Raw genomic sequence first — 14,008 nt, 5'->3', positions numbered from 1 at the left:
GTTGTGGGTCCTCATGACATTTGGACAATGGTTATGATGCAAAAGTGCACCGGTCAGCCTGCAGAGTTGACGACTGAAGCTAACAGATGTTGGAGACTCGTCCGGGTGAGACTGAGATAATGGAGTAGGGCCTCATCGACCATCGAATACGGGGACACAACTCTGTAAGAACCAGAATCCGACACAAAATACCTGCCAGAGGGCAAGGCTTGGGAACCAATTCCTGTATGGGATGGCAAGACGAAGAGAGCAATTTTCAGCACTGTCGGCTCAGTCGGAGAGTTGCTGTCACCAAGCAGGGTTCCCATATGATTGTTGCAGCGCGACATGCCGTTGTTCTTAATCTTCTAACACCATGGCTTGGAAAATGACGCCCGAGACGCAGTTCCCCTCCATGCCTAAACTTGCAGAATGCGCTTGCGGTGCTGGTGACGTTGGTATCATAGCCTTATCTTCAGTGCACACACTAAGCAATGGCAAAGCGACTGAGACTTAAGCTTTGGCGTTCTCTCTTCTTTTTTCCGCTCGACTTTGGTCGCAAAGATAACAACAGCGGCGACTTTCATCCCATCTAGACCCATCGGACTGGCAAGGTGCAGTCGGATGCGCTGTCACCGTGGCCAGTCATTCATGCAGTATGTTGAGAGCCTCATTGTCAAGACTCAGGGACCATGAGCAAACTCATGAGCTCGACAGACTCAACCAATCCTGATCTTTCGTCTCGTCTGCTCTTTGAGTTGTGGCGGCGGGTGTGAGGCGGCGGACGTGCGGCGGGTCAAACAAGCAGCGGTGACGTATTTGCACCTTTTCAAACGCTGCAGGAGATGTCCAGGATCTCTCAACTTGGCCCCATTTTACGGTAGAGTGGATTCACATGGGGGTCCCTCCACGCTAAGACATCCCGGATGGCTTGACGGACAGGAAGCCGGGCAAGGTGCAGGACGGAGTAGCCGCCACCCACCAGGCCTGCAAGCTGCACTCCACACCTCATTGCTAGCGTCGACCATCCCAGCTTCCACACTCACCACACTCCCGTCCACACCAGATTTCCATGGGATGCTGAACCCAAAGGTATTGGTGCCGCCGTTCGGTGCAAAAGTACGGCCAGATTGCCAAACAGACACATTGCTAGGGTCACCATGGGGGCCGCTTTTGCCATTAGGACGCTGAGAGGTGTCCTGAAAACTGACACGCCCATGGAAACTGCCCGCAAGGAACCAGGTAGGGACGCTGGAAGAGGGCGGGACCCTTTCAGTCACATCGCCGTGCCATTCCTATGAAGCCTCAATTAGTACTTTGTATGCGGATACAGGTTGACGGAGTACCTACCTACTCACCATCACCGCTGTTTCGAATGCTTCGAAACCTTCCGTCTCCTGCCAAGCGCAAGGTGACGCTCGCTGGATCTATAGCGTTCGGATTCATCCCGCGAGCTGGCCAGGCAAGGCCAATCCAGGTGCTTCCCGCTTCATGGTCGCCCAAGCGCGTGGTGTGAGGTGGTGTTCTCTGCATCTTGTTGCCCCCAATCCCGAGCGAGAGAACCCCCGTGGCCACGAACCCCTGTATGCAGCATCTGCAGTCTCTTAACAGAGTAGAGCCGCAGTCATGTTGGAAGTGTGGGTGTGCCCAGGTCACCCAATTGCCCGTCTTGCCCAGCCAGCATCGCCATCCCGACTGGCCGAAACAATGCCATTCACCGCGTCGACGCCCACATGAGCTCCAGCACCAGGAATTTCTCATGGATGGAGTGATTAGATATTTGTTTTATTTATTTTTTAAACTGGGACCCCTGGCGCGCACTAGAACGGTTCCGCAATCGCCGCACGCCACGCTCAGAATCTCCACGTCCATCACTTGCAACACTAGGAAGGTACGAAGCTACCTTAGTGACGGTACCGATACGGACAGCTCTCCTCCACTTCAGCTCAGCGTACCTTAAGGCAAGGTTAGGTAGCTAGGTGATCAACGTTTTAAGGTGAGGCACGCACAATAAACAACCAACCCTTCGTCTGCCTCACATCATCCTGCGTCGGCGAACACAAGGTACCTCCACTTCAGCTACCTTTTCTTACGCTACGAATACCGTACTGTACTTTCCCAAGCTTACCTCACTTTGACCGTCTCGACTGTCGGTCCCTTCCTTCCTTACCTTAGCTTACACGGGCCACACCTTCCCTTTCCCCCCTTTGGACCTACCTATATCAACTTGGACACCTACTTCCTTCCACTTGCTTGCTCGTCCAACTTCTATTTTTCCCACCCACATTCGCATTCCATCATTGTTTTTCTTCCCATCAAGCTCGACTTCTGCGAATCTCTGCGACTCTCTTCCATCTTCGCACCTTCATCACCGGTCAAGACCTTTCTCGCGTTGACCAACTCTCTCCCTCCTCCCTACCATAAATAATTCTACCTCGTATCCTACTTCATTACCACCTGACCGATCGCAAAAATGGCCGCCGCTCGCTCTGCCTTCCGTCTTACCACCCGCTTCGCTCCTCGCGTCGCCATCCGCAGCCAGGCTGCCCGTCCCTTCTCCGTCTCTGCTCGCGCCTTCAAGAGCGACGTTGTCAGCGAGAAGGAGGTTCCTGTCTCTGTCTACGCTCCCGATGCTAAGGGCACTGGTCAATCCGACCACTTCTCCATTCCCGTCCGCGAGCACGACTCTCGTCCTCCCACCGAGTCTCCTGTTCCCGGTCCTGAGAACGACGATGTTGTCCCCCTCACCCGTAAGACCTTCGACTCCATGCCTCCCATGATGCAGAAGCTCTCTGTCATGGGCAAGACCATTGTGGTCACTGGGTACGTTTACCCCCCTTCAATTATCATCAATTGCGAGATCAATGCTCCAATTGATTATTTTGCCCTAAAAAAACAAGAACTGTAAATCAACATCACGACTAACTTCATATTCACAGTGGTGCCCGTGGTCTGGGCAACTACATGGCTCGTGCCTGCGCTGAGGCTGGTGCCAAGGCCCTGGTCATCTTCGATGCCAACCAGGAGTTGGGTGACGAGGCTGCTGCCGAGCTGCACCAGAAGACTGGCTTGCCCGTCACTTTCTTTAAGGTGGATGTCCGTGACGGCGCTGCCATTAACGCTGCAGTCGACTCCGTAGTCGAGCTCTACGGCGCTCCAGATGTTCTGGTCAACTCTGCCGGTATCGCTGAGTACGTCATAATCCCCATAATGCAGCATGCACAAAACGCATAGCACCTGAGCATTCGCCCCTTGTCGCTTAGCGAGACCCACTAACACTTCTTCTGAACAGCTCCAACATCAAGGCCGAGACTTACGACCCCGCCATGTTCCGCCGTCTTATCGACATCAACCTGACTGGTTCTTTCCTCATGTCCCAGGCTGTTGGTCGCGCCATGATGAAGGCTGGCAAGCCTGGCTCCATCATCCTGGTCGCCTCCATGTCTGGCAGCATTGTCAACTACCCCCAGGAGCAGTCCTGCTACAACGCCTCCAAGGCTGGTGTCATTCAATTTGGCAAGTCCCTTGCTGCTGAGTGGGCCAAGTACAACATTCGCGTCAACTGCATTTCCCCCGGCTACATGGACACTGCCCTCAACCGCGTCCCTGCACTTGACGCCCAGAAGAAGATCTGGAAGTCCCTGACTCCCCAGGATCGCCTTGGTGCTGTCGACGACCTTAACGGTCTCTGCGTCTTCCTGGCTTCCGATGCCTCCAGCTTCATGACTGGCTCCAACGTCATCATCGATGGTGGTTACACTTGCTACTAAGCCTGTACATCAATGTGGCCATTCCCCGAGCTTTGCTATGTTGCATTGCCTTGGGGTAGGTCTGGCATGTACCTGGCGAGTCTTGAGCTTGCGGGCTGCGTCCCGTCATGCAGCTATGATGAAGAGCATCGCTGATCCACGTAGACGGTATGTTTGCCATAGGCAGACGTGATACCAGTGGAACCAGCACCATTGCTCCAACATGGTCGCCTACCCTACGGCGACTTCGTGCCGATTTCTTAGTGTCATTGCTTTATTTTTCCTTTTACCGATCCGACAAAAGTCTTCCGGGACTATACCCCCCAGTGGTCCAAGGGTCGCACAGCGCCCATTCAGCCCTTTTGACTTTCATCTGTCAGCCATCATTTCTCTCTCGCGCAAGTGTTTGTTCTCAAAGCAGGCAAGGTAGTTTAGGAGTCAACAGGAACAAACCAAAAGACTTGGGGATTTGGCCTAGAGGTTCTTTTTTTCCAACGGTTTTGGGTCTTTGCCCCTCGGTGGCTTTGGGCAACCAGACTAGCAAAAAGAGGATAGAGTGGGACGGGCAGAAAGATGATTTCTTGGGGATTGGAATCTGGGATTCCCCGGTAGACAGGACAGATCAGACAAAGAAGTTTCGCAGGATAGAATCCAAAGAGAAAAGACACGTCCTCTGTGTTACGTCACTTTTCTTGTTCCAGCCTTGTGGAATGCAACGTGACGGTGGCCTTTGTGAATCTTGATGAGTTTGTGGGGTATGGGGAAGTGAGGCTGCTTTCCCGCCATCCAGAAAGATTATGCCGTTGATATTGTATGTGGCACTCGGTCTCGAGGTTCTTGTGTCATGGTTGCAATTGCACTGATTGAATGGCTCCTTTGGAAGGGTGTCTTATGACTTGATGCCAAGCCCTGGAATGTTTGCCATTGCAGCTTTCACTTGCATGATTTCCATTTATAAGGAGAAGGCGGGGAGGGGGGAGCCGAAGAGATCATCTTTCGGCCCGAGCCATTCTTGAACCAAATACGTCGGCGTGTATGAAGAAGAAAAATCACAGCGGTACCGACGATCATCGCGGAAAACTAGACGATCGTGGGTTTCCCTCTTTAGGGATGGAGCTAGGTACAAGGGGGGCAAATAAATCACGACGGGAGAGAGAAACAGCCTTATCGTGAGGTGGACCTTGGACTCTCCACGATGGGTTGAATTTGAGTTGGTCGGCTCCCCCCGTCTCCACAGCGGGAAGAAAAACGCACAGGTTCTTGGTTGATTGACTGATGGTGTGCTCGTTCGGCGGGGGCTCCACACTCACGATACTTCCAAAAAATCCTAGGGGGGTAGCAGGCAAGCAGGCAAGCAAGCATCGTGGAGCTAAAAAAAAACGGAGGGGAGAGAGAATCCACAGCCGTCCGGATTCAACTCCGAATGAGAGACCGTGCATTTTGGGGCTGATCACAGGCAAAAAAAAACTCATTGAAGAAGAACGATGACATATAATCTTCATGGTGATTTCCAGTGGCGTTTCCTTGATCGCAATTGATTCTATTCTACAGCTTGGGGGAAGAAAACAAAGTCGTCATCTTGCTTGCTAATTCTCATGGCCGTTCCTCCTCAACGCCTGGGTATTTGCCATCCCAAAAAAAGTACAGTTTTTATCACACGTTCTCCCACATTTTGTGCTTGCTCTCTCGTCCGGGCCACGATGCCATTTACCGCAATTCTCCTCGACGTTTTACAGTCTTATGGTGTCCACGGTCGTGTATCAAGGCCATATTAGCCCATTGTCGCCAGGCTGGACGCAGAGCATCTGCCCAGTCAGGTCTCTGCAACGTAACACCACGCATGACGCATCGTAAGTAGGCAGACTGTTGGAATGCGCCTACAAATCTCTTTCCGACTCGGCGAATTCGATGAGGGAGAAAACGTGAGACCGCTGTGAAATTCCGCGTCAGTAGCCATAATGGGGATAAGTAGCAGCGGAAAAAAACTTACCAGAACCTTATTTTCGGTCATAATCTCGTAGAGACGGGGAAGAACGTTGCGGAACAGGCGCTCGTTCCAGCCACCAGCCTCACCTCCAAGCTCATGCTGCTTGAGCAGATCCTCCTGAGCACTTGTCTTGACCACATTGCGGGCGATGTTGCGAAGAATCAGCACCGCGCTCAGAGGAATGCCGGCCGCTTGAGGAGGAGCTGCGGGGTTCTGCTCATCGGGAGCCGTGGCAGTCTCCTCATAGTGAACCACAAGACTGTCACTAGGCTGGGGTCCCGCTTGCGCCTTCTTCTCGTTGATGGCGATGCCGTTGAAGCTCTGGCAGCAGTGGGTTTGAAGGTGGTGGCCCATGAGGGCGAGCTTCATCTTCGTAGGCTTCTTGTACTTGGTGCAGTCAGCCCACTGGCATCGAACTTCTTCCTCCTTGTTGTCAAAACCGCCCTTGTCGTTCCGAACCCACTTGAGATGGGTAGTAACGACATGCTTCCACATGGTCTCCTTGGTTCCGAAGAAATGACCGCACTTTTCGTTGGGTCGACCAGAAGCCGAGTCCCATAGACAACGGACAAAGACCCGTCCGTCCAGGCCCACAGGCCGAAGTCGACACTGGATTCCACGGATAATGAACTTCTGCTGAACCTGGCCGGGATTTCCAGTGCCGGCCCACACCTCAGCCTTGGAGCTCTTATACGCCGCACAGCTGTTTCTGATGAAGTCCGCCGGAGTGATGAGAGGCTGGTCAATGGCCTGCAGAGCAGCCTTGAAGGCATTCTGGTACGCCTGCCAAGCTGCGATTTGGGTGACGAAAGAGTCGTTGACTTCCTCGAAGAAGCACTTGACCCACTGGTTGCATCTCTCAGGCTCTTCTAGCTTCAATAGATCCTGTAGCAGGTCTTCAGGCATGGCGGCCGGGTCGTTGCTGGTGGCCGGTTTCGGCGCGGGTTTCAGAACTTCTTCTATCTGGTATCGCCTAGCATTATGCGAAAGGAGACGGACTAGATGATGAATCAGGTGCTCGCAGTTGAGAGACTTGACCAAATTGTCCACGTTGCCGACAACCGCTGTGTACTGGTAGAGGAAATCGAGGCAAGCATCCTTGAGCTCGTCGTCATTCAGAAGCATCAGCTCGCTAATCTTGGTTAAGATAGCCGTAGGGACTTTGTCCAGCCTGTTGGTGGCTTCAAGGTTCATCGAGATACGACCAAGTGCTCGAAGAGCCGTGAGAATGATACCCCGATCGTCGGAGCCCTTCAGTTGCTTCATGAGGACCTTGTAGAGGGGATCGCGAGAGTCAATCTCCAAGTAGGGTGTCAAAGCCTCTGCAATGTCCAACATTTGGTGCTTCAACTCAACCAACCACTCGTGCTTGGGGAGACTCAAGACAATGCAAATCAGGTCTTTGATCGGCAAAAACTCAGCCAAGTGTGCAGCATTCTCACGGAGCTGTGACATGTTCCTGAGAGTCAAAGCAGCCTCGTTGACGAGGACCATCTGATCAGATAGGTGCTCAGGTACAATGAGTTCGTTGACTTCCTTTGGCTCCAAACTGTCGATACGTTCCAGGATGTCCTCGGTTCCTTCATTGCCATCGAGGGTGTCGAAATTGTCGGCGGCGTTTTGCGAAACCCAGGAGATCTTCCACTTGACATCATAGAAAATGCTGCCAATCTCCAGAACCTTTTCGACGAGGCCTTCGCTGAGGCCCGGGAAGCCTTCGAACTTGAACTTGTCGTGGCGTTCGTAACTGATCTTGACCAAATGGTAGAGCGCGAACTGCTGCTCTTCAAAGATGGCAGAGCGCAAAGCCATCAGACAGCGAATGTAGATGTTGGGTCCTTCGAATCCCACTGAACACAAGTTAGCAGCTTCATACACTTTGACGAGAGAATGAGGATGTCTTTACCTCCAGGATAGGGCCCACTGCGGCGAGGAGGCTCCAGGAGGGAGCGTGCTACATGTCGGCGGCGAGCAAACTCGGCCGGATTATTGCTTGGTGTATCGACAGGGCGCATGGGGAGAACGTGCTGCTGGTTCGGTGGCTGCAGCGAGCGGGGAAGGTATGATTCAACTGATGCCGATGTGTTGTCTGGGTTAGGCGGATTATAGCTGCCGCTCGGTCCACGCGGCGGAGCTCTTGGTTGGTGAGGAAGAGGCACGGGGGTGTGCTGAACCTGTTGCGGTGTTCCATGATGACTGCCTGAATGGCCGCCTGGGGTAGGAGTGTTGAGGTGGCTCGGCTGTTGGCCAGAGACGTGGCGAGGCGGCCTAGCAGGGCCTGTATCGGGTTGAAAGATGACTCTCTGGGGCGGTGCCTCGCGTAGGCCACGAGAAGCTCTCACGCTGGATGTTGGTGCCGCATCTGGAGTCGGGCGCTCTCGTGTAGGGGTGCCATCATCGCCAGAAGCCGCGGCAGAGTCAGCAGCCGTGCCACTGTCGCGCTTCGCTCCACGGAAGTTCTCTCTGGTTCGAGACAAAAGACCGCCGCCCTTAGCAGAGACATCCTCCAAAATGTCCTTTGGAGGAGGTTCCTTGCCGTGAAAGAACTTAATCTCGTAGGCAGCAAGGTTTTTGTAGTACTTCTCCTTCAACGAGAAGGCAGTTGAGGCAACGTTGGACGAGTGGATGCCGAGCTGCTCCGCCATCCGGCGCCAGGCCAGCTTCTCATCAGACACCTTATCATAGCCGCCGTTCGTGCAGATGTGGGTGAAAGTCTTGTAGAGGTCGAGATATACCGGTCCGACCTTGGGCTCGGCCTCTAGAGCAGTGCCCCGCTCCTGATGGTAGGCCTTCAGCTTGGCCATGAAGTCCTCATACTCGGGGGTTCGGCTGATAGCATGAAGCTCGACCTCGGCTTCTTTGGGCGCCATGATGGGTCGGTCGATCGAGCAGGCTGCTGTTTCCCTGTTAGTGGACGCGAAAATGGGATTGTGCGATCGGGGTGAGGCAAACTGACGGGCAGCCTGCTAGCAAAGTTGGGTTCACTGGTTCGAGATCGGAGCCCGGTGTGAGGCTCGCAGACGAGCTTCGAGTTCTTCTCCAAGACCAAAGTTGTTGGAAAAGGTTGCCCGGAGTATTGCGACAAGAACTGCCTGAATCTCTGTGTTGTAAAACGCGTTGTCGACTCCCAATGGAAGAGGGTGGGGATGAAGTGTGCTCTTACGCAAGTTCAGGGCCCTCTGCGATCGGTAATGATGCGCCGGGACAACCAACCAACCGTGTTTTGCCTTTACGCGACGTTGAGAAATCCCTGGCCACGTCTTGGCTTATCTTCACGTGACTATAAGCTCGATCTGGTGGTCCCTGCGCTAAGAGGTACCACTTAAATCCCAATTCGGACTGGGTCCACATGAGCTGCACCTTCCGTCTGCAGCTCGAGGCATGGGTGAAGACTGAAGAGAAGCTACACCCCTGCCCAGACTGTGACTTGCCTACTATCCAGAGTCAGAGTTCCTTCCTATTTGTTCTTCAGGGCAACAACCATTCAATCTCACTTGGCCTGTGACTGTCTCCAGCCCACGACCTACTCAACCCTCATATAGCGTGGGAATGTTGGTTGACCACTGCTCTGTTCCGCTCAATCTATTCAAGAGCCCTATCACGGGAATGCTATACACCCCTGCCTCATGTTACTAACTACGCAGTTCGGTGGTATCGATGACTTGATCGACCTCGCTCTCTCGAGCTACTGATATACTTGAAGGTTCTTCTTTTAAAATATATGACCATCAGAAGCGCGGCTCTGTATATCGCCGAACATGCCGCCCAAAGTACAGAAACCCCAGAACTGGACGTTCACACTGATCCATGCGACGATCTCCGAGAGACGCCACCGTGAGAAAGACTGGTTATGCACCTCCAGTGTCGAAAATGCCGTCCTCAACTTGAAACAGGAGATACTTCTCGCAGATGCTATGGGATCTCGAGGCAATGCCAATAGAGAACCAAACCATGTTCTCATTGTGCCGAGACAGGGGGCGCAGGCTGTAAGTCGCCTTGTAGTCTGGGCAACACGCGCTGATTGACAGAACATAGCTCAAGCTCGGACTTGGAAGTCGAGATGGAGCTATTTCAAGAGATGCCGACTACATGCTGGGCTACTGCCCCGGGGCCAATATCTTGGTCATTAGAGAGAGCCTTCGTAGCGTACGTTCACATTCTATGCTCGTGTGGGGGTGTCTGCTGACCATCTGTAGGTCGATCAACAGACCCGTCTAAGATTCAAAAGCCAGAGTGATACAGACCAAGTACTAGGCCTTTTTCAAAGTCTCGGCTTTCAGGCCAGACCGATGCAATCATCTCGTCGTCAGCCTACTCCACTGCAGCAATTTCGGTCATCCTCGGTTGCAGGCGACTTTGAAACTTCTGCTGCGACCCAGCCCTACTCCTCGAGGCATAATGCAAGTTTGATGCGACAAGACTACCAAGGTCGGCTGGGCTCACCTCCGGGGACACAATTTCGGTCGGAAGGAACCCACTCGATACCTCGAGCCAGCAGTGTAGCTGTGCAGACGTACCGGCCTTTAACGTCCGTCAGTCAACGCGCAGGGTCTGTTCACCAGTCTTCAAATGGATTTGGCACGCCTTACACCTTCAACCGATCTCGCACTGCATTCACAGAGATGCCGAATGAATACGCATCGCAAAAGGCTTCGTCGAATACAGAGCACAGGTCCGCGGTCCCTACACCTTCAACGATTTCCCACCGACGGCCACCGGTACGCTCACCGCCAGCTTCGCAGGACTCCTGTCATTGGAATCTCAGTCCATCAGCCGATGAAGTCGCTTTCGCCAAGTATGACGAACGAACAAAAAGGCCTAGTTCTAGCACCCAGATTCAAGACATGCTTCCTCCCCGCCGCCAGCTTCCATTCTCAGTCGGAAGTAGGGCAGAGAAAGAGGTCCCTCAGATGAAGATTACGCAAATGGGTACCACGCATATGGGGACTCCAGAGCCTAATCAAGACTCTCAGGATACAATCAAAGAGGGAAATATTCTCAGACCCCATACATCGGAAATCGAACCCGCTAAAATCCAATCGGCGGAGCAAGGCAACAGAGCTCAGACGACCAGGATCAATTTCGTTAAGAGAAAAGAAGCCGGTATGATCGACAAATTATCTTCCAAGAAGCAAAAGTGTTCTTCCCAGACGACGTTGATTTCCACATCACCGGTCCCGCTGCCAGCCATTTCGTCTGCTCATTTCCAACGCAGAGCACTGTCACGGGCTCCAAGCCTGGCCACCGGGCATGAGCAACAGCCTTCGTCAGAAGCTATAGAGAATGGCCGATTCAACCAGGGGGTACAAGACGCGGTTGATTCTGCATCGGTGAACGAAACGCAATATGCAGAGATTGATGTTGTGAGACACGCCCAAGGTACAATTGGCAGAGGGTCGTCTAGCGTGGATGCGCCTCCGACGATGTTGGTGGAAGAAGTCGACCAGGCTCCACCAGTTCGTGCCATGATACCAGTACAGTATACAGACAGAGTCGACGCCAGTCTGAACTCGCCGCGGCCGGTATTGATGAATATGGACCACAGCACACAGACCGACCCTGTTCCATCTGGCTCCTCGGAAAAGGAGGAAGAACTCTTCATCGCAAGATCCAAATTGATGTGGGACATCAGAAACTTACACCAAACATCTTTCCATCGTTTGCTCGACACTTCCAGGCCGAATCATCGCATAGACGAAAAGAAAGCTTTGGAAGATTTGGAGCAAGGTGCTATCGATCTCTGCCAGGTTGCGATCGACCGCTACGGTCCTGAGGTGGGTGACATACCGTATGAGAAGCTCCTGAAAGCTATCACGGTTCCGGGATACTGAGCGAATGTGTTGTTGAATAAGACAAGACTATTCCTCGGGGGGCCAACTGATTTAACTTGACAGGAAGGATTCTAAGCGGGTCGTAATGATAGCATATGGTGTGCGTATGGAAGATGCTATGAGTTAGAGCCAGGTAGTTACATCACATCATGGTGCGAGTCTGTTAATGAGAAAGAGATAATTCTGTGTCCTATGCCATATAGAACCTACGAACCATCTCTTGACGAAGATTTGCATACCGCCGTGGAGCCATCTCTCTTATGATGAACTACCTTTGAGGCTCGCGAACCCAATGCATATCCTTCGTCCTTCGCCTTTTCTAATACTGTCTGCCAATGAGAGTGACGGCACCAACTCGACAGTTCTCAGTACATCGCAATATAGCCTGTTATTCACGTCCTATAGTTCTACACCGTCCTCTAGACTCTTGCAATAGCTGTGGCCTAAGGCTATTGTTGTTGTGTAATGTGTGTTCCTGCCAGGGAGTGATGAAGGGCGGTGGAAATGAGAGTCTGACACCGGCCCATGGCACCAGCCCATGGAATTCTCGCTGCCTCGATCTCTCCCATGCAGCCATCATCATCTTGCGTCAGCCCACATCACATCCATCTCAATAGCTTGACAGTAAGCGTTCCAGGAAGTAAACCTTCCCGCTGCAATATGATGAACACCATCGACTCCATGATGATGTTCAACCCCAACGGCGGCCTCGACAAAGTCCCTTAATCCTATGCTTACTTATCGAGCATCGGACTCTGCGAGGATGAGCCGGATCACCCTTACTCCCATTCAAGACCGTTTCAAGCGGTCAAGAATCTCTGGGAGGAGCGCAACGACAATGCGGCATCGTTCACTCGTAGTGATCCTTCTCATCCTCGGGCAATCTCAGCTCCACGACGGGCAACTCTTCATCACACTCGAGGTCTGAGTAGTCGAAGTCGACATATATCATCCTTTCGGCCACTCCGTTGACCCAGCGGGTGAGTGTATATTCCGAAATCAGGTCAGGTTCAGGCCGGTCAGAAAGCGCGGGAGACGAGTACCTGCCCGAGCCGTTTGGAGAGTTCCGAATGAGCGTGGTGCCGTCCAACGGCCATGTGGTGACGACGGCGGCATCGTTGTCGTCTGCGAGGGCGATTTCGGGGTCGGGGTAATCTCCCCCGTCCGAGGAGGAGTCGCCGTCGCTGTAGTATCCCATGGCGAGTTCGAAGTCCTCGAAGTCGTCCTCGGAGTCGTCCTCGTATTCGCTGTTGTATACAATGAGACTGTCATCGAGGGAGTCGCCACTTTCGGAGAAACTGTCGATTTCGACGACATCTCTATAGTCTAAGACGTTGGTTCTGGTGTCTTCAATATGGTCGAACATCTCGACATCACTGTCGCCATAATCAGCCATCTCGACATCGACGTCCTCGCTGTAGTCAGACATCTCGATGTCATCGTCTTCGACATAATCAGCCATTGAGACGTCGTCGTCTCCGCCATAGTCGGCCATCGAGATGTCCTCATCGTCATCCTCGTATTCGGCCATGATGACATCGTCGTCCCCAGAAGCACCAATGGGAGAAGCGTCGACCATGACGACGTCGCCGTCCCCAGGAAATTCCATGGGAGAGATGTCAGCCATGACTATATCGCCATACCCGGAAACGCCAATGAGAGGCACGTCGGTCATGGCGATATCATCTTCGCCTTTGGAGCACTTACTGCCGGACTCACTGTCGAAATAGTCCGCGCCAGAAAGAAACGTATAATGCGCGCAGCCGTCGTCAGACTCACTCTCGCTGACGACACAGTCCGCCCCCGAGGAGTACCCGCTATCTGACTGCCTGGAACTCCAGGAGCGAGACCGGGCGTACCTCGCCCTCGGGCCGGGCGAGGAACGGGGCCCGCTCCAGAGGCCGACATCAGACTCGTGCTTATAGCGAGGCGAGTCTGTGTCGGGGCAGATGCGGTACTCCTCGGCGTCCGGAGGGTATTCATCATTGACGAAACCCTCGATAGCAGAGGAAGATGAAGATGAGGAGGTGGAGGAGGTGGTGGGGGAGGATGGGATGTTACTCTTGCTCTTTGACATGGCAATCGCGTACAAGACTGGAATCTGCCGCTCTGCGTTAAGCGGGGCGTCGACGCCGATCCTGGTGCTCCAGCTGCGGGATCTACGGTACTTTGCCTTGGGGCCGGGAGAGGAGACGGGCCCGTCTGTGAGAGTGAGGGTCCATTCGCGGCGTCGTTTGGCGATGCGCTGCTGAAGGCTCGTGGTTGAAGCTGGCGCGCTTGGCGAAGTGATGGCGGCTGTGGTGGTGGTGGCAGTCTCCACGGCGGACTTATTGACGATGTTGCTAATGGACTCCATCGTATCTCTTGATACGCTGATCTGAGGATAGGTTAAGAGTCTGGTTGCTGTAAGACAGTGTCCTGTGTAAGTGGTTGGGGGTGAGCGTGGTATAGCAGATGGGTAT

General features: G+C 53.3%; 3 protein-coding genes across 3 annotated transcripts; 1 reads left to right on the top strand and 2 right to left on the bottom strand.

Moving 5' to 3' along the window:
- The first annotated feature begins 1,994 nt into the window (after positions 1-1,994).
- On the top strand, positions 1,995-4,414 carry HER10_EVM0006175 (short-chain dehydrogenase). Its single transcript, XM_035475767.1, has 3 exons — positions 1,995-2,802; positions 2,919-3,170; positions 3,272-4,414. The coding sequence occupies exons 1-3, from the start codon at positions 2,453-2,455 to the stop codon at positions 3,747-3,749; spliced, it is 1,080 nt and encodes a 359-aa protein (XP_035329434.1). The 5' UTR covers positions 1,995-2,452; the 3' UTR covers positions 3,750-4,414.
- An 836-nt stretch (positions 4,415-5,250) lies between these two features.
- Positions 5,251-8,912, bottom strand: HER10_EVM0005451 (arid/bright DNA binding domain-containing protein). Its single transcript, XM_035482981.1, has 3 exons — positions 7,622-8,912; positions 5,719-7,565; positions 5,251-5,659 (listed from the first exon to the last, which is right to left on the bottom strand). Exons 1-3 carry the CDS (start codon positions 8,583-8,585, stop codon positions 5,606-5,608), a joined length of 2,865 nt encoding a protein of 954 aa, XP_035329352.1. The 5' UTR covers positions 8,586-8,912; the 3' UTR covers positions 5,251-5,605.
- Positions 8,913-12,396: 3,484 nt separating this feature from the next.
- Positions 12,397-13,902, bottom strand: HER10_EVM0009180 (uncharacterized protein; the record flags this gene model as incomplete). Its single annotated transcript, XM_035478678.1, has 1 exon — positions 12,397-13,902. The coding sequence occupies one exon, from the start codon at positions 13,900-13,902 to the stop codon at positions 12,397-12,399; it is 1,506 nt and encodes a 501-aa protein (XP_035329824.1).
- Between the last annotated feature and the right edge of the window lie 106 nt (positions 13,903-14,008).

Source organism: Colletotrichum scovillei (genome assembly GCF_011075155.1).
Source record: "Colletotrichum scovillei strain TJNH1 chromosome Unknown Contig00009, whole genome shotgun sequence".
In the NCBI taxonomy this organism is placed as follows: Eukaryota; Fungi; Ascomycota; class Sordariomycetes; order Glomerellales; family Glomerellaceae; genus Colletotrichum; species Colletotrichum scovillei.
Note: the sequence above shows the minus strand (reverse complement) of the source record. Positions and strands in the feature narration are given on the sequence as shown.

Bases quoted from the DNA above. Each gene is read 5' to 3' on its own strand.
- HER10_EVM0006175 (XM_035475767.1), top strand. From the start codon at position 2,453: ATGGCCGCCGCTCGCTCTGCCTTCCGTCTTACCACCCGCTTCGCTCCT. The intron at 2,803-2,918 runs GTACGTTTACCC...TCATATTCACAG, and splicing joins AAGACCATTGTGGTCACTGG to TGGTGCCCGTGGTCTGGGCA. The intron at 3,171-3,271 runs GTACGTCATAAT...TCTTCTGAACAG, and splicing joins AACTCTGCCGGTATCGCTGA to CTCCAACATCAAGGCCGAGA.
- HER10_EVM0005451 (XM_035482981.1), bottom strand. From the start codon at position 8,585: ATGGCGCCCAAAGAAGCCGAGGTCGAGCTTCATGCTATCAGCCGAACC. The intron at 7,566-7,621 runs GTAAAGACATCC...ACTTGTGTTCAG, and splicing joins CAGTGGGCCCTATCCTGGAG to TGGGATTCGAAGGACCCAAC. The intron at 5,660-5,718 runs GTAAGTTTTTTT...GGAATTTCACAG, and splicing joins TGACCGAAAATAAGGTTCTG to CGGTCTCACGTTTTCTCCCT.